Source organism: Aethalodelphis obliquidens, unplaced genomic scaffold, assembly GCF_003676395.1.
Source record: "Aethalodelphis obliquidens isolate GAN/ISIS:26980383/991018 unplaced genomic scaffold, ASM367639v1 scaffold3, whole genome shotgun sequence".
NCBI classification, from domain to species: Eukaryota; Metazoa; Chordata; class Mammalia; order Artiodactyla; family Delphinidae; genus Aethalodelphis; species Aethalodelphis obliquidens.
In genome coordinates, this window is record NW_020837947.1 from 22,151,583 (window position 1) to 22,178,229 (window position 26,647).

Below are 26,647 nucleotides of genomic sequence, written 5' to 3' on the forward strand. Positions count from 1 at the left end.
AGGGAACTACTTTTGAAGGCTTAGGCTTTTACAGCTATCTCATGTTATAGAGCTTTAAGCTTAATTAATTAACACATTTATTTCTATATCAAATTTAAGGGTTTGATCCATCTAGGTATTAATGAGAGGAAAAAAATGGAGTTCTAAAAGTACTGTAGAGATTTACACTGACTTACAGTGTAAAAAGCATGATGCTTTCATTTTCACTGCACAGTAACCAGCACTGGATATCACTCTGACAAAAAAAAAATCTGAGAAGCAAAAAAAGCCCTTATTATCCATTGCTTTAATCACAAGTGTGACTAAATTTTGCCTTTTCCTCTTTCTTTTAACCAGTCATATTTAACAACATGTCCAGGTCGTTTACCCATTTGAGTACCAGGTTCTAATCACCTCTCCCCACTCCACGCCTTTTAAAGCATGGCTGAACCCCCTCCCCTCTTCAAACCAGTCATATCTCTTGAGTTGTTCAAGCTCTCTACCTGTTTTAGTCAGCTTTTGTTGTTAAAATTGTGACTGAACTCCCCAACACCTCCTCTCTGTGAATTGTTCTGGTCTTCCAGCATTTTTGTTGCATTTTTTTTTTATTATTAAAAGTGCATCACATGAGCTCTTTGGAAAATAAATATTGGCTGAAAATATTGTGCCATCTTCCAATTTTTGAATGTTGTTTTAAAACACAGAAGCTTAAAATATTTATGTACCCAAAGCGATTTTTTCCCCCGATCAATTCTAAGCTTGGAAAGCTCTTTTATCTCTAAGAAACTGGATATTCAGTTATGATTTTTCCAGTTAAATTCCTTTTTGAATTTAACTTTTAATAACATGCATCCACCTCAGTTACTGGCATCTGTCTCAAATACACTCAAGAAATAATCCTTTCTTTCTCTAATGATTTGTGGTTCCTTAATATGTTTTTGCTTTTTATATGTCTTGGCTATTTGATTTCACTGAGATCACAGATTAAATGTCATCTCACATGATAATACCTATAACTAATAATATGCTTTTTCTTCCTCCAAATTTAATCTTACTATGTCTTATGGTGTTACAAATTTTTTTCTGAAGAATTTTAAGTGTTCTTGCTCTTATTTTTAAGGGGAAGGCTTTTAGTTGAGAGTAGGGATCAATTCTGTGTTAGGTTGCTCCTATTTCCCCTAATAGTCCCCATCCTAAGCTATACTGAGGCTGCAGCCTTTGAGACCTATAAGATCCCAGGGATTGGCAGGAGTGTGGGGAAGAAGATATCAGCATTTCTGTTAATACATGTATCTCATTCTTTATAAGTTCCTATTTTTACATATCTTTTATAACACATATAGTATTTTTCTAATACATATATAGTATTAGTACATCAATACAGAAATGTTATTTATAAATAATTACATATTATTGGAGATTTGTGTTTAATTATTTTTAACTCGTGGGTAGATGGGCAAAAGGTTAAGAATCACTGCTCACTGCATCCTTACTCTTCTCAACTGTAAACTGTATTTTCTCCACACAGCCCTGTTCCTTCTACCATATTCCCTGGAACTACTGTTTCAGAATCAGCAAACTCCCCTTACCTCTCCTCAGATTCCTTCTTCCTCTTTGTCTTAATTAAAACCTGAATGTCACTTGAAGAAATAATTTTATTTGCAGTCCTCTCAAGTAATGAGTTTTAATTCTCTTACATTCCTTCTAGTGTGTAAAAGAATTGAAAAAGAGAATTGGCAGGTATGATTGGTTTTCTCTTTGCATCCCACTATTACAGTATTCTCTCAATGTTTTCTAAATACGCTGGTCTAGGGCTCATCCACTCTCTTCCATTGGATTGTTATGCTTGTAATTGCCCATGGACCTCAGGGTCTCTCCTTGTCTTTCCACCATCTTCAAACTTTCGCTGTTCACATGGATAATCAATACTTCTGGCAAAGACTGCTAGCTGTCTACCTGCATCCTTTCTCCCCGTGTTCTTTACAAACTAGATCCCTACACATTATTAGGGAGCTGTAATGTAGCTAGCCAAAATAGTATATTTCCCAGTATTCCTCAAAGTAAAATACGGCCATGTTATTACCGAAGACAAATATCATATAACCAGAAATTGTTGGGAGAGACTTCTGGACCTTAAAAGGGGGAATGACAGCAGGAAAGGACCTTACTAACTCCTTCCCCTTTCTCTTCCCTGCTGCCAAGAATAGAAATGGGATGACTGAAACTCTAGCAGATATCTTGGACCACAAGGCAACCTTGGTAATCGTGCTAGTTTGTAGACTTGAAATTAGAAAGAGCTTGAGTCCCTGATGACTTCATGGAATTGGCACACTAGCGCTGGGTACTGCCAACATCAGACTTTCCTTTAAATGAGGGAATAAATCCTTATTTTACTTAGCAATTGTAATTTTGAATTTTCTGTGATGAAAAAGCAAATCTATTTCTTATGCATACAGTGAGTGCTGTGTTCTCAATTCTTATCAACAATGATCTCCAATAACTGTACATACTCTCCTTTACATGCCAGTCACCCCATAACTAAATTACCATCTCAAAGTGCTGTACTGTCAATATCAGTATATCAATCACTCACTCTAAGCATAATTCCTTTTCTTCCAATTTTAAACTCTGCTTGTTACAACAGGCTTCCAGTTCACTGGTGTTGCCCTACTTCTTCATTACAACCAGTCTTTTCTCCTTTAACTTCCCTCTGCAATCAGCTTTGATTTTATGACAGATTTTTCTTGAACTTTATTGTCCTATCTCCTATCCCTGAATCTTTTTATTACATTCCTCTGGCAAAAGCACACTCATATATAAGCCCAACTATCCTCTCTTCCTATGCCTACATACTAGCAACAGAGACCACTGGCAGATCAGCATCACTATAAATACCATAATTATCAACCTCAAATGAGCTTAATACCTTTTTTTATAATTGAATATTTCAGTATTATTTATTCGACCAAAGTAAAATACACTTTCTATCACTATAAACTGAGCACAAGCTACAGTTGTTTAAACATCCATATTTTTATGATGTGCCAACATTTTGCATCCAATGTGAAACAGTTGGTTTGAAAATATTAAAGTTCTCTATTTTGTTTACCATCTTCTCTCCTGTTTTCTCCATTCTCTGAAGACATTTTATATTAATTGTGTAAGACGGATTTCCTTATCTTCCCAACCTCTCAAATGACTTTTTCAAACATCTTTCAAACAAAACCTCACCCAAACACACACACAGAAAATTTAGTAGACATTAATTAATTACTCGCTATCTATATATACTATTAGTCAACACAATAACACAATAATGTGAGGAAATACAGTACTGACAGTTTCATTCCCCTAGGAGGTCTTTCTCCTTACTTTATCAAAGTAGTGAACAATATATGAATCCTACCATCTATGGAGTGTAGTTAGCTACCTAGTGGACCAACTATGGGCATAAATGGCTATCCAGCATAGGTAAGAGCCCATTAAGCAAACATGCATAAAATTAATCAGCACTTTCTTGCTACCAAGCAATGAAGATTATCTGTATCTCCTTTGAAACAAAAATCAAATTATTCCCAATTCACTATCACCACAACCATCATCAATCTCCCTCACAACACAAATATAAACAAATGTCAGCTTCTTGTTCTTTAAAAGTTAACCTTAATACAAATGGCTAGTACTCAAAATATAGTTTAATGACAATATAGTTTAATGGTTTCACTTACATGCATTTTTTTCTTGGCTTACATGCATATTCAGTTTTCACAATTATAGGACATTATTATAAAGCAACACCTTTAAATGAAGGACTGGAAAGAATCATCTCAGACCCGGAAAGATTTAGGATAAAAGTTGGCCTCTTACATTTTTGAATATCTTACATGGTTTACAATTCTTAAGTTGTATCACAAGATACACTTTCTAATATTAATAAAAGTGAAAAGACATTAAACCTACTTATGAAAATTAATAAATACACCAAAAGATCTTTTTCATAATGGATGGAAAAAAGCATCACTTTCATACAGAACTCTGTTCAGGACAAGTAATTCATTGTAGCAGCAGCAGTACGACGAAAAATTAATGTCTAACATGGAAAGTTGCCAACTGAAACAGAATAAATATGTAGCTAGAATCATGTATAAGAAAATATATTTGATTTATTTCATCAAGGAAATGTTTATTTTTATGAATAAATATTATTTGAAGATGAGTAATGAGACATATTTGCAAAAGGATTAAATACTTTCCAACCTAACTTTAATGTGAAACATTTAGGAGACAAACATTTACTAATCCTGAAGGTATGAACATTAAATCTAAACATTAACATTCTAACACACCCTTGCTTATACATGAGAAATCTAAAAATATGAAATGCATGATATAAGCACACAAAAGGTATATAAAAGCAATTGTGAAGAGTTATGAGTTAATAGGTTAAATTAATGTAGCACTCAAATAGGAATCATTATGCTATACACTGATGTATAAAAGCAAATTTTATTCCAATAAATAGAACTAAATATATTACTCTACTCATAAGTATATTATAAATCCCTGCTTTTGTGAAAGCAGGGATTTTATTATCTTCTGTGAATGGACTTCCAAATCAAGGAATAAAAACAAAGTATGAATGAATATATATTAATAAAGGGTATTTACTTCACTCATTCCTTCTTAAACAAATTTTTTAGAGCTTCTGTCATAATACAGTAGCTTTAAGAAAAAGTTAGCTATTTCTGAATTCCTACTAAAAGACCATGCTGGTACTTAGCAAACACTAAGTGATGATTTGATTACTAAAATGAGAACACAGATTCTAATTCTGACCACATGGAGTAGTGAGATTTGCTATCCCACTGTAAACAACAAAAAAACTAGACAAAATATACAAAACAAGTTTTCAGACAATGGAAACATGGTAAGACCAAGACATCTGAAGAAAGGAAACATATGAGGTGACACCAGTATCAGCCTAACATTCTGCCTGGAGGTACATCCCAGTCTAAGGAGTAGGAGGGGAGTCCAAAGCAGAGCACAGTCCTCTAGCTGAGTTGAGAAAACAGACTGGAGTTCACGGAGACTGAGGCAGCTGTAAGTTGAGGGGCAGAGTTCTGAAGAGGATGAAGCTATGAAGAAAAGAAATCCAGAAATCTGTATAGGGGTAAACTTGAGGCTCAGGAGAACCCTACCATAGTGCATGTGAAGGAGAAAACTCCACACGGCCAAAGAATGAGCAGAAACTGTGAGCTGGACTGTCCCCAGAGCACACACAGGGCTGGGATGTATTCAAGTTCCAACCAGAAGGAGTGGAGAGCCCCAGATGCTTACCCAGGATATTCAGTAGAGACCCCCAAAGGGATATGCTTTAGTGATAGGGTTAACCTGTCCCTAAAGCAAAGGCTACTTTAGACCTGCCCCCCAAAGCTAAAAACAAACAAAATAAAGCACAAAAGAATCTAACTGAACAGCAATTAACTTAACTGTTGGTCACATTAAATCCCTTCAAGAACAGACATTCAAGAACTTAAAATTCACTCTGCCCTGCAACCAATCAAGAATGACTAATGATGGCAATAGCAGAAGAATGTGAACATAAGATAAAACAATAAGATAAGATAAAACAATGACAAAATAATGGAAATAGCAGACGATGACATTAAAATACTGGGGAACTATTATAAAGTATATTTAATGGAAACCATGAATAAAATGCAGAGAGAAACAGAACATACACAAAGGAACACAAATGGACCATCCAGAGATGAAAAATACACTATCTGAAATAAAAAATTTACTGGACAGGATTAACAGTAGTTTAGACACCATAAAAGAAAAAATTAGTAAAATTCAGAACATAGCAATAGGAACTACTTAAAGCAGGGAGAAAAAGGATTGAAAAGAGAAACAAAAACAAACACAAAACCGGAGTTTCAGTGAGGTGTGGGAAAACACCAAGTGCTCTAACATACATGTAATTGGAATCCTCCCCTCCAAAGGTGGGGAGGTGTGGCAAATACAATTGACAAATTAAAATTTTTAACCAGCAAAAATATCTTTCAAAAATGAGAATGAAATAAAAGCTTGTTTCACAAAAAAGAAGCTGAAAGAATTGGTGGCAATCCTACAAAAGAAATGATAAACTTTTCAACAGGAAAGAAAATGATACCAGATTTAAAACAATCTACACAAAGGAATGAAGAGTGCTAAAAATGGTAATTATGTGGGAATATATTAAAAATTATATTTCCTCATTTTATGAATCTTTTTAAAAAGGATGGTTAAAAAATATATTCTAGGGTTTATGGTATATGTATAAATAAAACACATAACAACTACAGGCAAAGGACAGGAGAAAAGAAAGTGAAGTTCTTAACTTATATGTGAGGTGTTATATGATAGTAGACTGTGATAAGTTACTGTAAATGCTAGAGCAACCATTAAAAATACTAAAACAAAGAGGAATATCTAATAAGCCCACAGTGGAGGTACAATGGACTCCAAAGTGTTTCCAAAGAGAAACAACTGGGATTAAAAAACACCTAAAAACCAAAAAACCTCGACAAGCCACAGAAAAATACATGATGAATTGAATGAAAGTGAGAATTTATCAAGCACTGAAACCTGTGCTGCTCAAGAGGATGTAAGCTTTCACTTTGAACAATCATAATTGTCATTAAAAAAAAAAGAATCTTATCAAAGATGATTTAAACTTGCATGGGTGCCAAACATAAGACAATGACAGATAAGGACAAGTTACTTGACCACACTGATCCTGTCCCCTCAACCTTAGAAACAGGTTGAAAGAGTCTAAAACCAAACTGATTTACTTTACTCAAAAAAGGAGTAATTATTGGGCTTCCCTGGTGGCGCAGTGGTTGAGAGTCCACTTGCCGATGCAGGGGACACGGGTTCGTGCCCCAGTCCGGGAAGATCCCACATGCCGCGGAGCGGCTGGGCCCGTGAGCCATGGCTGCTGAGCCTGCGCATCCGGAGCCTGTGCTCCGCAACAGGAGAGGCCACAACAGTGACAGGCGTACCACAAAAAAAAAAAAAAAAAAAAGGAGTAATTATTAAAATGACTATTTTACGATATAAAATGTCTGCATATATGTTTGCAAAAACAAAAAGAATGGAGTACTAATGGATAAGCCAGTAGTCCAACTTTCTGTGCGTATTTATTAACCTGTCATTGCTAAAGTAAAGTATCCCGAGTCAGCTTATAATAAAAAATGATAAGTACTTAGGTAAGAGGACTATGGGCTCAAATTAATTGTTACAGATTCAGAAATCAGCAAAAAGAAAAAAAAGCCACTGCTTATCTTCACTGGCTTAGTTAAGCTTATCTGTCATTAAAAAAATCCGATTTCTGTGTAACAACAAAAAAATAACAGGCAACTGATTATTAATCCTAATATCCACCATGAAGCAAAAAATCCAATATTTTTCGGCCTTTAAACTAAAGTAAAAATTTACACTTGTGCATCTTATAACATCTTGTATATGAAACATACCATTTGTATTTACAACTTCCTGAAAACTACATTTAATTTTCCTATGATCATATAAACATGACTCTGAAATAACACTTGTACACTTTTACTGAATGTCTATTAACTGTACAATATCACCCCCTAGAGGAAACTTTAAAAAAACAAACTTGAAACTTTATGTATTTAGTTACTTAAGCAAATTTAAAAGGAAGGAATCTTTCTACTTTTAGCTTTATCCACAACACCAAACTTCACAGAATCAAAATAGTTATCATATGGTGCCCATGTTTAGTAGAGACTCAAGTATTTTCTGGCTTCATTAAGGAAAAAAAAAAAGAGACATAACAGAGCTCAGAGATATGTTAATAACATCAAGCCTGTCCTCCATTTCTACCTTCCACTTATTAGGAATCTTCCAGATTACTGCATTGGCTCCCCCTTTCTTTTTCACCAATTTAACTAGTCCCTTTACCTTCACTCTGTAAGTGGTATTCTAATTACTACCTACTATCAACAATTTTACATATAACCATTTCTCATCTAGAATCTGTCATTCAGGTCCTGGCTCCATCACTTACTAATAAAAGGACCAGGATAACTATAAGGTTCAAATCCGATGCTCTGAAGAAAAGTATTGTTATTAATGCCAAGAGCTACATAAATGTTAGTTATCTGGCCTCTTTATTCAGTGACAGCTGTAAGGCCATAGTTCCCTGTAGGGACTATAGCTGCCTTAAAATTCAGATCAATTTAACATTTTTGGAGCACCTATTCTTTATTGTGTAAATATGTCTAGTGACCTAGCACTACCTGGTACAGTAAATGAATAAAGAGCTCCCAGCAGCGTGCAGTCTTCTTAAGTTTACCACCTAGAAGACAAAATAGGCAAATGAAAAGCAATTAGGTAAAGCCATACAAGGCATAATGAGGACACAGAGATGATGCACCTTAAAACTAGGGAGTTTAAGAGAAGGTCTCCCAGAAAAAGTGACATTCAAGCTAGTATCCAAAGGATAAAAATGAAGCGGGGATGGCAGGGAAGGGAAGAGGTACCAAGGGAGAGAGAACAATGTTGGAAAGCTTGGAGACAACAGAAAGCCAGTAAGGTTCTAGAAACGGAATGAAATTCAGTTTGATTAAAACTACAAAAGATGATGCCATGTTCAAATCATAAGTGGTTCCTAAAGGCACTTATATTTTTTCTGATAGTCAGATGGAGCTACCACAAGTACCTTTACAAAAATTTTTGCTTTCAATAAAGCTTTTGTTTTTTAGTATTTATGGGACATGCTCACTTACAGAATAGAAAACATTAAAAAAAAGACAATCAAAAGAAAACCATATATAAACCTAAAAGCCACAATTTCTTCTCCAAGTGTATGTATGTTATGTACATATAAGAATGTTCAAATCGTAGTATATATATAATTTTATATCCTGTATTTTTATATCAATTTTCTCCCATGTTTCAAAAGATGCTTTCTAATTTTTAAATGATTACATCACTTTCTATCTAATGGATATACCATAACTTACTTAACCATTTCCACAATGATATATATTTAGGTTGTTTTGAGCTTGCCACAAATGTATAAATAATCATTCAGAGAATTCTGCATAAAGTTCTTAATATATTAGTGATTATTTCCTAAGCACAAGCTTTTCAAAACTGGAATTACTGAACATCAGATAGTTTTACAATTCCATACACTCTGACAAAATGCTTTCTAAAACTATGAATCAACTCACACAGCCACATCAATGAAAATTTCACCATATACTCATTTGCACTGAGTGATAACTTTATAGTCCAAAAAAGGTATGCCATTTTAACTTACCTGAATGTTAATAACTAGTATTCTCTCCTTTAGTAGTACATACATATTCTTTGTCCATTTATCTATGGGGATCTTAGTTTTGTTTTTTTTTTAAATGGATTTATATGAGTGTTTCATATATCAGGGATATTGGCTCTCATCTATTGGATCTTGGATCTCTCATCTTTGTCTCTCATCTATTGGAAATATTTTTTCCTAATGCAATGTTTTTATAAATTAATTGTACTGTTTGTGTCACATACAATTCCTAAATGTTTAGTTAACTTTATCATTCTTTTATTCTGCATTTTTTCCCCTAAGCATTTAAAGCAGAACTTTTTAGTAGCAACAGGGATTACCTGCTTGAAGTAGAAGGTAGGAAGCTATGTCAATAGCTTAGATGTAAGGTGAAGGGATGATATCAGAGAAACTAAGGAGATAAGTAAAATTTTAAATGTTTGATGACTGGCTGATTGTGACAGGTATGAGGAAAGGATGGGAAGGTTAAATTTGTAATTTTTAACTAATAAATTTGAAAATCTGACAGATATGAAAGATATTCTAGAAAACTTTAATACATCAACATTAGCTCAAGTCTAATTTTTTAAAATGTAAATTGACAAATATAAAAAATAACTTCCCCCCAAAACATAAAGTTCTGGCTGTAACAGGGTAACATGAAGGATTCTTCTTAGGAAACTGCTCTCTATCTTCACTACGGTGATGGATACATGAACCTACACCTGACAAAACTATTTAGAACTAAAAACACACGCACACGTAAATGAATACGTGGGAAACTACGGAAGTCTGAATCAGATTAGTGGGTTGTGTCAATGTCAATATTCTGGTTGTGATACTGTACTATAATTTTGCAAGATATTACCATTGGGGCACAATGGGTAAAAGGCACACAGGATCTTCTGTATTATTTCTCACAACTGTATGTGGATCTACAATTATCTCAAAATAAAAAGTTTAATGAAAAAAAATCTAATAGGATTCTTTCCAGGAATGAGGAGATGTTCCAAATATGAGTAAATTTAATAATTTGTTATTAGTTACTACATTAAAAGGTTCAGAGAAGTAAACACTAAGCATATTAGTCAAAAAATAATTTGATCTATGGTGTTTCAACACTCATTCCTGACTTAAAAATAAAAGATCAAACAATTTAGAAATGTTTAATTCCCATTAAGGCCAGATAGAAATCATTTTTGGAAATCACAAAATACTGGAAAGGAGGAGGCACAATGGGCACATCCTATGACATATCTATGACTTAATCTAATACCCACAAGTCATAAAACACTGTGTTTTGAAATTCTTTTCATTACGTTTCCTTACTGTAGTAAGAGCATGTGAAAAAACTAAGAATTACCGTATAGTTCATTTATTCAATCAACAGATATTACATGTAAATTACATAATTTACAATTATCCACCATGGCTTAGGCACTGTATTAGGAGTTAAGAGATTCAACTAAGACATACTTCTTGCTCTCACAGAGCTTACATTCTAGTAAGAACGAAATATTCGTAATATTTAGAACAATGGCATTCATTAAATATTTATGAATGCCAATTATGTGCCAGGTGAAAAAAACGTATCAATCCCTGTCCTCCAGGAGAATCCAGGAGACAGAAAGATAACAGTGTTATAACACAATGTGATCAAGATGAGGGACATATGTGAAACAATTTCTAGACCATTCTATGAGGTCAGGAAAACCAATCTGCAAAAAGTACTGAGTCCGTAAGCATAAATTAGATTAAGAGGAAGTCAGAGGGGATTCCAAGCAGAGAGCAACATATATAAAGCCTCAGAAATAAGAGAATATGGAACTTTTATAAATCAGCAAGTACTTTAGCAAAATAATCTTGAATTTTTTTCTCACAAAAAATTCTTCATTGCTCTAGGAATTTAGAATATTTTTGTTTGCTCTAAGTTTATAGAAATGTATCCCTTCACACATTTTTCAGTTGACATCTACCACTTTTCATCAGAAGTTTAAACAGGTAAAAAAATGTAATTTCTGTACTACATCAAATATTGACATCTAAAAATTATATCACTCTTTCAACTGTAAATACCATAGTAATTTGATATCTATTATAATCTATTTTAAGATACAAATAGCTTTTTTAAGAGTCAGAAATACTGTGTATTTTCTTTTAACCCATATTTCTATTTACTTATCTTATAGAATTTTATTATAAAAAATGTATTTGTATGCTCAAAAGTCCTACTTGATTATCCTATCATACTGCTCTGCAACAGAAAGGATATAAAAATTGAAATTTTGACAAAATTTCCTGTGAGCGAAGCTACTATGTGTTAAAATATTTCTTCTGGAATTGAGTTTTGGCAATTATTATTATGTATAATTGATCAAGACAACATGATTATTTATTTTAATAATCATTAAGTATAAATATTACAATTTTCTTGGAAATGCATCAAATAATGAGTTAAACTGCCTATCTATGAATTAATATGATTTATCCTCATAATGAACCAGGGTAGAGTATTGGTTCTATTCCTACGTTCATTTTTATGAATTTAACAAGGGAGAAAATTCATTCATATAAAGCAGCAGATGTGAATGGAAGCTCTGTCACAGCAAAATCACTGAATTCTTTAAATTCCTTCTGGGTTATAGGCTAAAAACCACATCATTACTTATCATCAAATAATATTGTTAATAATCTCTCTTAGCTGACATTTTAATTAGGTCTGCCTGAAAATTTGTTTTAAGACTAGAAAAGAATCTGTCACCCCATCATTAGAGTATTCATTCTCTCAATTCCTGTGAAGTATTCAGAAAAGATCTTATAAAGAAAGACTCATCATTTTCTTTCAAAGGCTTCTTTTTATCCTAAGACAGTGACACAGGATTGGGAAAACAGAAATACTGTTCATTTCAACATCTGCTGGCAGGAAAAAAAATTTTTTAGTATTTTAATTTTGTCACTTGTTTTAAATGTATTTCTGAAAAAACAAAACACTTCAGAGCTAAAGATTTACCTCATTTAAGGAGAATGTCCACCATTTTACATAAATGGCAAAACCAGCTGTTAAAGCCAAACCAATCAGCCACTGGAGGTTTACTTTTTTCAGAAAAATATGACTTCTCTAATTCGAATAAATATGTTAACATGTCCCCGCAAGCCCCATCTCATTTCTGAATTCTAATTCTAAAATTTTGATATCCTACAGACCTTTACATGAGCTTGTGACTTGGATGAAATAAGGCACTGCCCCACTTCAGCATTTCCCTTTTGTTTCTTACCTCCGGAATGACACTTTAGTAAGGAACAGAGAACAAAAAGGTAAGGTCATATAATGAAAACTCCTACCATTTTGAAACTTCAGAACACCTCAACACATGCCAATTTTGAACATGAGATGTTACCCTTAATATATATACATACAAGTGTAAGAGACTCTGAAATACAGAGACGTTTCCACTGTGGTACGTTCATGTCCTTGTTCCCACAGCTAACCCTCTCCACACCATCTTGCACTTGATCTTGGTCGCACACTGTCCCTCTGCACTCCTCTGGATAAAATCCAAAATGACCAAACAATGGCTGCTAATAGCTAAGAACAATTCCTTCTTCTTCTGAGTTTCATTCCTGACCGCTCCCCTTATAAAAAGTTATATGTTAGAATGTTCCTTTGACATCCTTTCTTTCTCATGCCCAGCATTTTAAAATAAAAGCTTACTCTTTGCTCTGACTGGTGTTCTTCCAAATAAGACAGAGAAAGATAGGAAGCTCTACCTAATACCTTAATTGAGGTTTCACTACTACCAGTAATTTATTTGAACTGTCCCTTTTTTCTGGACACCCTGGAGTATTTTCCACCTTCTTCTCCAGGGCAATACACCATAAAAATGCTAATGAGGCATCAGAGTATGTCCTTCTTCTTTAAAGTAGGAGAAGGGCAACTGAGAACAGGATATGATTTAAAAAAAAGGAAGAAGCATACTACTTTGCTACCTTGACCAAAGGAACTTTGTCAGGAAAGAAACATACAGAAGTTGAGAACTGTGAAAATGATTCCCATAGAATTATTTGCATACTGAAGTTTGAAGAGCACTGGTTTAGTACATCTAGAGCATAAATTACAAGGAAAAAAGTCATCATGAGCCATCTTCTGTTAGACAGCAGAATCACACCTAAAATATAACATGCACAGGAATTATCAGACAGCAAATATAAACGTAAATATTTTTTAAAGCATTTAAAGAAGAGTGTTTTAAAAACACAGTTAACAAAAGATTATCAGAAATGGCTAGCTGATTTAAAAACAAAATGAGAACATCTAGAAATAAAAAATGGAAATAGAAACTCAACAGATGGGTTCTACAATAGGATATGTGGAGGTGAACACAGACCTAAAGAAATTATACAGAATGTAGCACAAAAAGAAAATGGATACAAACTATGAAAGCATTAAGAGACAAAGAAGCTAAAGGAGAAAAATGCAACACATACCTAATTAAAACTGCAGGAGAGAAAAGAGATAGCAGAGAAGCAGTACTTGAACAGATGATAGTAGAAAATTTTCTAAATTTAATGAAAGACACCAACCTACAAACTCAGGAAGCCAAAGTGCCAAATAAGGTACACAAAAAGAAATCAAGGCCTAGAAAATCAGAACATGAACCATAAGGAAGAGATTAATAAATTGGCCATATTTTAAAATTAAAAACTTTTGCACATCAAAGGATTTCATAAATCAAGTGAAAAATCAAACTATAAACTTGGAGAAGACAATCACAACGCATATACCAATGGATCAGTAGCTAGATTATTAAGAAAAGACAATGAAATAGAAAAACGGTCAAAAGCAATAAATAGGTATTTCAAAAGGAAATCACAAATGGTTAATTAAAATATGAAAAGATGCTCAACTTTATTAAGGCTCAGTGAATTGCAAATTTCACTTGAATGAGACATCATTTCAGATCAGCAAAAATATAAGTCTAATAGCAGCAAATATGGTGAGTACATTAGCATTCATTTTACTGTTCCTTACATACATTATATATGTTCTTTAACATGCATATGTTTCATAACAAAAATATTTTTCAAGTGTCACCTGGATTTAGCAATAAAAATGTTTGTTCATGACCCTGCTGAGAGCAATTACAGTGAAATAATGGGCATGAAAACCAGACCACAATGGGCTGAAAAAGTTCTATTAGATAAGGATGTAAAGACAACTACAGACAATTATTTCAAGCTTATCTTTGAGGCTGGGCAGACAGGACTGCAACTTTAGGGGAATGTCACAGTGAGAGCTCCTTTTAGTTTTTGAATAAAGGAAACTAGGGCAAGTTTAGAAAGAAACAGCAAAAGAGGGAAGATAATGACACGGGAAATAAAGGGTCTCTGGGCAGTCACAAAGGTATATAATACAGAACCCATAAACAGGGATTAGATTTACACAGAATCAAGGGTTCCTATTTCATTGTTATAAGAGATAACCTCTTTGACTTTAATCACATCGTTTTTCTCCTTGCTCTATCACTCCAGTTACAATGGTCACCTTGATCCTCTTTCAAGCAAGACTTTTGTGCTTTTTTTGTGTACCCCCTCTATGGAGAGTACTCTTTCCCCGGTGATGCAAAGCCTGCCTTTCACTCCTTTCAAGTCTTGCTCAGATGTGAACCCAGTGAAGCTCTCCCTGACCAGTCTAAAAATGAAATCCCTTCCTCACTTCCTACCACCCTACTCCTGGTACTCCCTATACTTTCCCTGCTTTATTTTTCTTTGTAACCTTCTAATATTCTATATAATATACTCATTTTATTGCTTAATCTCCCCACCCCATAGTATGTAAATTCCATGAATGCAGGAACTGTAGTCACAGTTCCTGGTAATGCTCATACAGGTAGAATCTTAATAAATACAAGCTGAATGAAAGACTAATAGTCCCTACTTAAGGAACCTCAAAAACAAGTATAATGGAAAAATGCTGCTACGATTTGAACAAGCTGAGGTAAAGCCTTGAGAGTAATCAACTTACTGCCCACAGAAGTGGTGACATTTGAGTTAGACCCTGAATCATAAGGAGTTTGCCAATTGGAGAATAAAGGAAGAAGGTCCAAGACAGTGAAGAACGTGGAGGTTTGAAAGAGGCTTGCAATTTGAGAAATGAAAATGGGGTTACCTGGAGTATGGCAGGGATGACAGTGGACCATTTTTTAGCTAATCTTATAACGTCCACAATAGAGGACACATTATATTGAGCTTCTCAAGGCTAAAAATCCTTTTCAGAAGCTTTATAGTTGCTTAGTCACGTGTTTTATTTGCAACAACATTAGAGTATGGAATATGAAATAAAGTTTACCGAATCTACTCTCTTCACTGCAAAGGAAAAAGTGTCAACAAATTTAATCTGTGTTTTTCATCACCTGTAGATTATAAGCATCACAGTCAACCAAAGCAAGACTATTGCTACCAAATGTCTCAATCCCAGGTATTATTCAAAATCAAGACTATAAATTCTCATTGGTGGGACAGGGTAGTTTGAATGCAGAAGGGGGAATGGACAAATCCAAGTGCTTGTTTTGTAGCAGCTACTCTCCATTTATGAATTTTTGAATGCGCTTGCATGTTGTCCTAATTCACGTGCACTTATTACTATAGTTTCAACTAGTCTATCTTCCTTTTGTCCACATCACTACTGTCTTTGGGACACTTACCTTCGTTTTAGCTCCAACTCAATTACTTAGCTACCCAGGTTATTATCAGGATTCCCTGGTGGCGATAAGAGCCTCTTGTGTGTACACGCAGAAAAAAACCCTTAGAACAGTGTGTTCCAGAGTTCATGAGTCCAAGTATTCTGTTTAAAAATATTTAAGCACAAGACTGGGTAGGTCGTAGACACCATGGTCCTTTTGAAGTTTTGCCTTTCTGGGGCCTTCAAGGGGGCGGAGAGAAGGTGGAGATCCCTGAGGAGGGAGGGGCCCCAAGGGATTCCCAGGGCAGGTCAGAGGTCAAAGCTCAGATCTAAAGCTAGGGAAGCGGGGCCTGCCTCAAGAACCAGGGGGTGGTGTGTGGGCCCCGGAGGGTAAGTAGGGCCGCGGCAACTCGGAAAGACTCACAGTAATAGGCCACCACAGGGTCCCGCTTGTCATGCTCCTGAGCCGTCCTCAGATGATGCTGTATGCTCTTAAACTGTAGAGGCAGCGGGGGCAGCGGGGGGAGCGGAGCAAGGGCCGCCATCTCCACTCCAGGAACAAGCCCTTCTTACTCGCCGGCCACCGACACTTCCGCTTCCGTCTGGGAGGGTGCGCGCACTAACGCGCAGGCAAATCCCGCCCATTTTCCCGTTGCTCAGCAACGTCGAGGCAACTACGGGTTCCCAGCAGGGACAATCTCAGTGCGCCTGGCTCGTAGCAGTTATAGAGCCCAGAGGAGGTGGAGCAGCTTGGCTGTGATACCGCCTATGGCACCAGCGCTCCCTGCTGGCCGCTGGCCGGAGAGAGAAGAGATTTTGTTTTATTTCTCTTCTGTTTCCAGCCTCTACCCGCCTTTTGTGGCTGAAGGATGGGTAGAAAGGCAAACACAAAAAGAAAATAATGTTTGTTGATTGGGAGAAAAGGTAAAGACATGAATTGCCTTTGGCATTCTTCAGGAATTATCGTTTCCAGTACCTCAGATTAATTTAATAGCGTCCATAGAAGCTTTTCTAATTTTAGAAACTTTAAATTCAATTCTTGCGTAAGATGAGAGATGATGTGTTTCCATTTTAAATTACACTCTTCTGTATGGGCACATTGGATAAAATAACCAGTTACTTTTTCAACATAAATACTAACACATTAAGCTCGAAGAAAATTGAGCTTTTGTTCTGAGCTGGAGAGCATATACACCAGTGAATGAATAATTTGTAGATCGTTTGTTTCTGGAGAGTAATGAGAGATTTGCAAAGTCATTTGACAGCTGCTATCTTGTCAATGCACAGATAAGGAGTTCAGGTAGTAGTTCTTGCTCAATGCTGCCGACTCATACCATTGTAGGTAGGCATCAACTTTTCCTTCTACCATCAGTGACGTCATCAGTTCTTTTTCTCTCCTCTCCAGCCCATGCTATCAGGACTTTACACTTTATTTACCTCCTCCAGTAACCTTAATCTTTATTTCTTTATTTTATCTCACTCCCCAGTTTTGAGAGTTCATCTTAAAACTGGTTTTCATTGGAATCACACCATCTCCAAGAAACAAGATCTCAAGCTCTGAAATTTCCCTCTGCCTACTATTTTCTAACCAACACTCCACCCTATCCCCACCCCCAAGCTCAGCAGAACCTACTCTGTGTCCTTGTGTTGTCTCCAGTCCACATTTTTGTCTATCCCTTTTTGCAGAGTAGATCACCTTAGTTAGCGGGCTACCTGTTTTACAAGAAACTTGAGTTCTGTATTCTCCCCAATTTCAGCAACACATTCATTACCAGTTGAGAACGTATGTACTATGGACTGAATATTTGTGTCTCCCCAAAATTCATATGTTGAAACTGAATGCCCAAGGTGATGATATTAGGAGGTGGGGCCCTTGGCATATGATTAGGTCATGCAGACAGAACCCTCATGAATCAGATTAATACCCTTATAAAAGAGACCCCAGAGAGCTAGCTTGCCCTTCCACCATTTGCAGATACAATGAGAAATCAACAGTCCTCAGCTTGGAAGAGGGCTCCCACCAGATCCTGACCATGCTGGCACCTGAACTTGACCATCCAGCTTTCAGAACTGTGAGAAATAGATTTCTGTTGTTTATAAGCTGCCCAGTCTGTGGTGTTTTGTTATAGCAGCCGGAACAGACAAAGATAGTATGGTTTCTTTCTCCTGCTCTATTCCCACTATCCAATCAGAAGTTGCTAGATTGGTAGAGAAATTAATGAAGCAAAGCAGAATCATCTCTCTGTCCTTATGATGTCTCATTTATTCTTTCCTATTAGTTCTTGATTCTCAACTGTGGTTGTCCTTAAAGTTCACCCCAGAAAATTTTTTTAAATTAATTAATTTATTTATTTATTTTTGGTTGTGTTGGGTCTTTGTTTCTGTGCGAGGGCTTTCTCTAGTTGCAGCGAGTGGGGGCCACTCTTCATCGAGGTGTGCGGGCCTCTCGCTGTCGCGGCAGAGCACAGGCTCCAGGCGTGCAGGCTCAGTAGTTGTGGCTCACGGGCCCAGTTGCTCCGCGGCATGTGGAATCTTCCCAGACCAGGGCTCGAACCCGTGTTCCCTGCATTGGCAGGCAGATTCTCAACCATTGTACCACCAGGGAAGCCCCAACCCAGAAATTTTTTAAAAGCTCATGTCTAGGTACCCCCGCCCAGGTTTACGGATTTTACTGTTCTGAGTTGGATCCTAAATACCAGTATTTTTAAAAGGTCTTTAGTAAATTGGCACACTCAAGTTTGAGGGCCAGTGCCCTAGTGAATCATCAGTACATGGCTGATGTTTTAAGCCTTCTCCACTCTCTTCAAGTCAGATCCTCTAGCCTGATTGCCTTGGTTAGAAACTGCACTTCCTGCTACTGAAGTTCACCAAATATGAATTGTTTCACCTCTTCCATGCCACAACAAAGCAAGAATAACTAGCTAGCAGTTTGCCAAGTATCTACTGTGTATCGGGCATGTTTCTAGTTACTTTAAATCATTTAATCTTTACTACAACCCTGCAAAGAAGGTGTTATCATTTTCATTATTTTACAAGTGAGAAAAATGAGACACATAGAATTTATTTAAGTTGCACCAGGTCACAGCTAGTAAGTATGAGTGTAAGCAAGGTAAATATTAACAACATGAAGTTGATTTTTCCGGTTGATGATTTACAATTAAGAATTTACTGATATTTTACTATGAAGAAGGACCTAACTCTCTTCCATCCAACTCTGATCAGTTGCTGAAGGACCTGATGTCACCCTCCAGGTTGGGGCTAGAATCTTGGCAAGTTAGGGGAGGGCAGAGATAGGGGATAGGAGCAACCACAGGAAGAAGAAAAGGGAGAGAGACCAGAACTGACTGGTGTTTTGGTGGGAAAAGGTAAATGTTCTGCACCATTCCCTGGACTCCAGTGTACTCGTGGTCTTCTCACAGCAAAACTTTCTATTCTGATTGTGGTCACCAATATTTTGATGGGAAATGACAGGGCTCAACCAATGTAATGAGGGTAGTATATACCTATAGCTGTCTCTTTTGGGTACACTCTCTATGGTAGAAATTTGTCTTCCAGTATATGAGACTCACATTCTGATTGTTTAGCATCCCCTAAAATAGAGTTGTTTTTTTCCCCTACAGTTGCTATCAGAAGACTGAAAGAGATGACCAATGACTTGGCCAGGTCCATTTACACATCCATGGCTGAGACAGGGGTAAAGGTAAAAAAATGCTTTTTATTTTTTTCAACATGGATATCTGGTTGTTCCAGCACCATTGAATTAAATTGGAGAATTAAAAGAAACAACAACTATATATGTGCTGAACTATTTTTGGTCTCTATTGTTCCTGTAATCAATATGCCTATCTGCATACCAACCCTACTCTGTTTTGATTATTGTACCTTTGTAGTAAGTTTTGAGAATACATAATGTAAGTCGTCTACTTTTACTTTTTCAAAATCATGTTGGCTATTCTAGATCTTTTGTATCCCATATAAAATTTAAAAGCAGCTTATGAATTTCTACAAAAGCTTTCTGGGATTTTGACTGGGATTGTATTGGATCTACACATCAATTTGGAGTGACCGAAGTTATAAAAGATTAAGGTCTCTAAACCATGAACTTGGTTTATTGTTCCACTTATTTAAAACATCTTTAATTTCTTTTTTTAATAAATTATTTTATTTTATTTTATTTATTTTTGGCTGCGTTGGGTCTTCATTGCTGTGCATGGGTTTTTCTCTATTTTCAGTGAGCGGTGGCTACTCTTTGTTGCGGTGCATGGGCCTCTCATTGCGATGGCTTCTCTTGTTGCAGAGCATGGGCTCTAGGCACGCGGGCTTCAGTAGCTGTGGCTCATGGACTCTAGAGCGCAGGCTCAGTAGTTGTGGCACATGGGCTTAGTTGCTCCACGGCATGTGGGATATTCCTGGACCAGGGCTCGAACCCGTGTCCCCTGCATTGGCAGGTGATTCTTAATCACTGCGCCACCAGGGAAGCCCTAACATCTTTAATTTCTCTCAACACCATTTTGTAGTTTTTATTGTACAGGTTTAGCATATCTGTTGTAAAATTTATCTCTACCTGTTTCATACTTAATGAATAATATTGTAAATCTTATTTTAAAATTTAAATTTCATTTTTTATTGCTCTACAGAAATTTCAATCTTGATAACTTAATTACAAATTCTAGTAACTTTTAGCACATCCTTTAGAATTTTTTATTTACATGATTATGTCTGTGACTAAAGATGATATTTCTTCGTTTCTAATCTGTATATCTTCTATTTTTTGTCTTACTGCATTTATTGAATAAGTATATATTAAATATATATGTAATTTTTGTTTTGTTTAGTCTTATTGGCCTTCAGTTCAATGTTAAACAAAAGTGGTAAAAGTACACATCCTTACCTTTTTTCCCGATTATATGGGAAATTATTCATTCTTCCACTATTAAATAGGATATTTCCTGTAGGTATTTTTAGATGCTTTTTATCAAGTTTAGCTAGTTCCGTTTTACAGTGAGAGATTTGGGGTTTTGTTTGTTTGTTTCATTATAAATGGGTGTTATGTAATCAAATGCTTTTATCCGCATCTATTAGGATGACTAGGTGATTTTTTTCCTTTATTCCATTAATCTAGTTGAATTACATTAATTGGTTTTCGACTGTTAAAAAAACTTTTCATTCCTGGGGTAAACCCCACTTGAACATGATGTATTATCTTTATATATATTGCTGGATTACATATGCTAGACTATTTTTGCTAAGAGTTTTTGATATCAAGGTTATGCTGGCTTCGTTAAATGACATGGGAAATAGTCCCTCCTAGTTCCTGAAAGAGGTTGTGAAGTATTATTTCTTAAACGTTTGAAGGAATTCACCAACGAAGCTATCTGGGCCTGATTTTTTTTTCTGGGAAAGCTTCTATTTTAAATTCAATTTCTTTAATAGGTGTAGAGATATTCATATTTTCTGTTTATTGTTGAGTCAGTTTTTAGTAATATGTGTCTTTCAAGGAATTTTTCCATTTCATCTAACTACCAAATTATTGGTATAATATCATTCATGGTGTTTCCTTATAATCATTTAAATGTTCTGTTGTGATGTTTCTTTCTTTTTTCATTTATGATATGAGTAATTTTCATTTTCTCTTTTATTATCTCAATCTGTCTAGCTAGAAATTGGTCAGTTTTACTAATCTTTTCAAAGACCATCTTCTCCTTTCATTGATTTTTCTATTGTCTTTCAGTTTTCTATTTCAATGTTTCATGCTCTTATTTTTATTTCCCTACTATGTAATTTGTATTTAAACTGTTTTTTAAAATAATTTCTTGAGGTGGAAGCTAAAAATTCTTTTTTCTAACATAATATATAGAACTTTTAAAATGCTGTCGAGAACCGTTTTAATTGCTTTCCACAAATTTTGATAAATTGTGTTTAAAGTAGTTTAAAATTTTCCATGTAATCTCTTCTTGATCAATGGGTTAATAAAAATGTGTTGTTATTTTCTCAAATATTTGGGCATATTTCAGATATCTTATTTTTATTAATTTCTAGTTTAATTCTATTGTGAATTAAACAAAGTCATTGAGACTTTATCATGACCCAGAAAATGAACTTTCTTGGTGAATGTTACACTTGCACTTGAAAAAAATGTATATTCTGCTGTTGTCTAGTAAGAGTGTTCTCTAAATATCAGTTAGTTCAAGTTGCTTATTGGTAATGTTTGTGTTCTGTTTCCTTCCTGATGTTCTACTTTGTCAATTGATTACTGATGAGGAATGTTGAAATCTTTAATTATAATTGGATTTATTTCTCTTTTCAGTTCTAGCAGGCTTTGCTTCTTCTATTTTGGCACTGGTGGCATACACATTTATAACTGTTATGCTTCCTAATGAAATTATACTTTAATCATTATGAAATGTCTCTTTTATCCCCGTCATTATTCTTTGCCCTGAAATCTGCTTGAGTTTTCTCATATTAATACAGCTAATTCAGCTCTCTGATGCTTACTGTTTGCATGATATATCTTTTTCCACTTTTATTATTATTTATTTGTAAAAATATTAAAATGTTTTAAATATTTAAAGTGGGGTCTTGTTAATAATTTGATCTGGATTTTTTTTTTAAATGTGGGGCTTCCCTGGTGGCGCAGTGGTTGAGAGTCCGCCTGCTGATGCAGGGGACATGAGTTCATGCCCCAGTCCGGGAAGATCCCACATGCCGCGGAGCGGCTGGGCCCGTGAGCCATGGCTGCTGAGCCTGCGCGTCCGGATCCTGTGCTCCGCAACGGGAGAGGCCCCAACAGTGAGAGGCCCGCGTACCGCAAAAAAAAAAAAAAAAAAAAAAATGCAGTCAGAAATCCCTGTTTTGGTTTGGAGTGCTAAGACCTTTATATTTATTGTAACTGTTGATATTTTTAGGTTTAGTTCTACTACCTTGTTATTGTTTTCAATTTGTCCCATCTGTTTTTTTCCCTTTTTGTCTTTTTGGTCATCTTTTGGATTAATTGAATGTTTTAATTTCCTTTGTTGGTTTAGTAGCTAAAATTTTGTTGTTTTTCTGGTTGTCTTGTATTTAATAGTATACATCTTTAAATTATCACAGTGTACTTCAAGTGATATATAACTTCATATATATTATAAAATCTTATAAGGATATACTTCCACACTTGATTTGATATGCCACACATAGTTTTTTCAAGAACAATTTTGGATTTATCCATCGTATGCTGTTTTTTTTCTGATTTATTACTTTCTGTCTTTATTCTTATTAAATTATTTTTGTTTTCCTTAGTTTTATTTTAAAGTTCTTACATTTGCTGTTTGAATTACATTTATTGTTTATTTTTTAAAAAGAAATGTATCTTCCACTGTCAATTGGCCATGCACTACAATTTTGACAATATCTTATAGGTTTTAATATGTAATATTCTGACTGTTGTTCATTTATAAACAAACTGAAAAGCTTCAGTTTGAATTACCTTATTTGACCCAACAACTTTTTCTGGAATAACTTTAAATATATTTTCAAGTGGTTAGTTATTTGTTTAACTTTGACATTCTTATTAATTTTTGCTACATTTGCAGTTTAGTTAGAAAAATCAGTTTTTATATTTTAAACTGTATTACATATATTTAAATATCTTATATTTTATAAATGCTATATTTTTATGTAGCATTTATTATCCAGGAGTATACAGCTGTGTGCTAACAATCCTGATATACTTACTAACAAAATGAAATCATAGAATGGTATAGATCATTAAGGAATTGAAAAGACTGTCCAAACCAACTCTCACAGGATCTGTATCTTTACACATAACAATATGGACTGTTTACTTAAAAGAAGCAGAGGTGACCAGGGTTCCTCTAGTGGCTTAGAAATGCTATCCTTCCTCCTTGTGAGTTGAGGAGAGAGAGTCCAGGGCTAAAGAGGCTAGTTTTCATAGGACAGACTACCTTAGAGGGAGAAGCTACAAAGCATGAGAGCTCCAGAAATCTGTAAAGGGTCTTCGACTGAGCCCTGATCAATGTAACATCTTTAAACATCTTTGCAGAAAAAGAGCTACCTGAAAGGATTAAAAGGAACAATACCCAAGATTCGCACAGAACTGAGAACAGTTACTTTTTCCAACAGCTAGGGTAGAAATCCTCTTAAAAAGGAGCATACTTTGACAATGTCCTAGGATGAATCAGCATAAGAATAAATCAAATTGTTCGCCTGTGAATGGGCAGTGATATTAAGGGGAGGTCTGTTGGTTTTTTTAAAAAATGATCTTCCCTTAGAAAAATCCTGAGGGGCAAACAAGAAGAACGTCTTTTTGCCCCTTCTCCCTTCTTTCCCTGGGCACAGCAAAAACCTGCTTCCTGTAGCTACAGCAATTTCTGTTGTAACCATAAGTGCAATGGGCTGAATGTTGTGTCTCCCCAAAATTCATATTTTGGAAATCCTACCCTCCAATGTGATGGTATTAGAAGGTGGGACCTTTGGGAAGTAAGTAGGTCATGGGGAGGGAGCCCTCATGAATGAGATTAGTGTCCTTATAAAAGGAACCCTAGGGAGCTCTCTGGCCTTCTTTCCACCATGTGAGGATACAATAAGTCTGTAACAGAGAAGATGGCTCTCATCAGAACCTGAACATGCCAGCACCTTGATCTCAGACTTCCATCCTCCAGAACTATGAGAAATAAATTTCTTTTGTTTATAAACTATCCAGTCTAGGTATTTTGTAATAGCAGCCCAAATGGACTAAGACAATGAGTCAACCAGCTTGAGGAAGGAATTCAAGAATTTGAGAATGGTGGAAAGATAACATTTCCAAAGCACCAAAGAGGCATCTCATAGAGCACTCAGAAACGTTTTGCCTTAGTAACGGGGCAAAATTAGCCCTCAGTAAGGGCTACACTGGTCCCATCTAACAAAGCTTAAAAGGAAGTACAAAGGATCAACTGTTTCCAAGTAATTTAACTGTGCCCCAGAATAAAATTTAAGAATTATTTATGGGAAGACAAAAATATTCAGCATCCGACAAGGTAAAACACACAATGTCTGGTATCCAATAAAAAATTACATGCCTTCTAAAGATGCAGGAAAATATGAACCATATTGAAGATGTATGTGTTTGTGGGAGAATTGGTTGGAGGAGTCCACCCTAGGTACAGGCAATAAACGGTATATTATCTACAGATAATTTAAAAATAAGAATAAAACATACTAGACATTGTTGCTGCTTATTATCACTAAGGGCCAGTGATTCTAAACAAAATCAATGAGCAAATAGTCTTTCCCTTCAGAGGGGGCTATTTCCAACAGCCCCCAGCCTCTTGTCATATCACTGTGCCCCTCACTAGAATATGATCTTATAACGGTACTACATCTTGTTTATCTTTGTATTTGAACTTTTAATGTGGTACATGTTTAATAATCGATACTACGCAGCTATTTGTTGAATGAAGGTAAATTGGATTTTTTCTTGTGCTTTTCTGTGGAGAAAGCCTCAATGATTTAAAAATTAATGTAGAAATTCATGATATCAACCATAGGTTGAATAATGCTTAAGAAAAAAATGAAAACCTCAGTTTTTGACTGACTATACTTATTTCCCTAATAAAGCACCAGTATAATGCAGTCATACACAAAGTTTTTAAATGATATCAAATGGACATGATTCTTGGTAAGACAGGCAGATAAAAAGAAATGCACTGAATTAATGTAAAATTACCTTTGACAATGTTATGTGGCAGCCTGAATGGGAGGGGAGTCTGGGGGAGAATGGACACATGTATATGTATGGCTGAATCACTTTGCTGTGCACCTGAAACTATCACAACATTGTTAATCGGCTATACTCCTTTATAAAATAAAAAGTTTAAAAAATTGCCTTTGAAATCATTTCATAGCTATTTAGGAAGTCTAGCTTAATATAAATATAACTTACTATTTCAATAATCTTGAATATAGAAACTATTGTTGTAGGATATCTATGAGCACAGAGGGGTTTTTTTTTCCAACAAGCAACAAGGAAATCATGCACACTATTTTCCATAGCATTTTTTATTTATTTGGTGGCCACATTACCATATCATTTAATATTTAAAATTTCAAGACAACAGTATGAGTATAATATTAAAAATGTAAGTGCTCCATTTCTTCAAGTTAGTCATCAAATTATAGAATGACTCTTTTAATAATTAATTGACAACTTTTGCACTTAAATAAGTTATATTTTACATGAATACAACAATAATTACATCCTCAAAGTTTATGCTTCATAGTTAAGTGGAAAGGGAAATAGCTTTATAGTTAGGAAAGCTGAATCCTAGGATTGCATATATTAATCTCCCTGAGCCTCATTTTTCTACTCTGTGTAAAAGAGTTAATAAAAGTTTCTCTGGCCATAAAATACTGTGATTGATTAAGATGTTGTATATGAAAGAACTCTGTAAAAGTACTATTCAAAAATGAGTTAACATTAGTTCCATGTATGTTTCCTAATGTGTGACAAAATTAAAATGGAACAAAGGTTTTGTTCAAGAATCCCTTTCTTTGGGGCTTCACTGGTGGCGCAGTGGTTGAGAGTCCGCCTGCCGATGCAGCGGACACGGGTTCGTGCCCCGGTCCGCAAAGATCCCACATGCCACGGAGCGGCTGGGCCCGTGAGCCATGGCCGC

The 26,647-nt window shown here is 35.4% G+C and overlaps 1 protein-coding gene across 3 annotated transcripts in view; it reads right to left on the reverse strand.

Annotated features, from left to right (window-relative positions):
* The window catches only part of VTA1 (vesicle trafficking 1), a 65,630-nt gene extending 49,039 nt beyond the window's left edge, over positions 1–16,591 (reverse strand). The window contains exon 1 of one of the 3 annotated variants that reach the window (XM_027084968.1): positions 16,417–16,577. In XM_027084968.1, coding sequence (XP_026940769.1) covers positions 16,417–16,537 — 121 coding nt within the window. In that variant the 5' untranslated portion in view covers positions 16,538–16,577. Of the gene's footprint in view, positions 1–16,416 lie in introns of all 3 variants that reach the window. The other 2 variants (XM_027084959.1, XM_027084977.1) reach the window with 2 other exon arrangements.
* Positions 16,592–26,647: the final 10,056 nt, after the last annotated feature.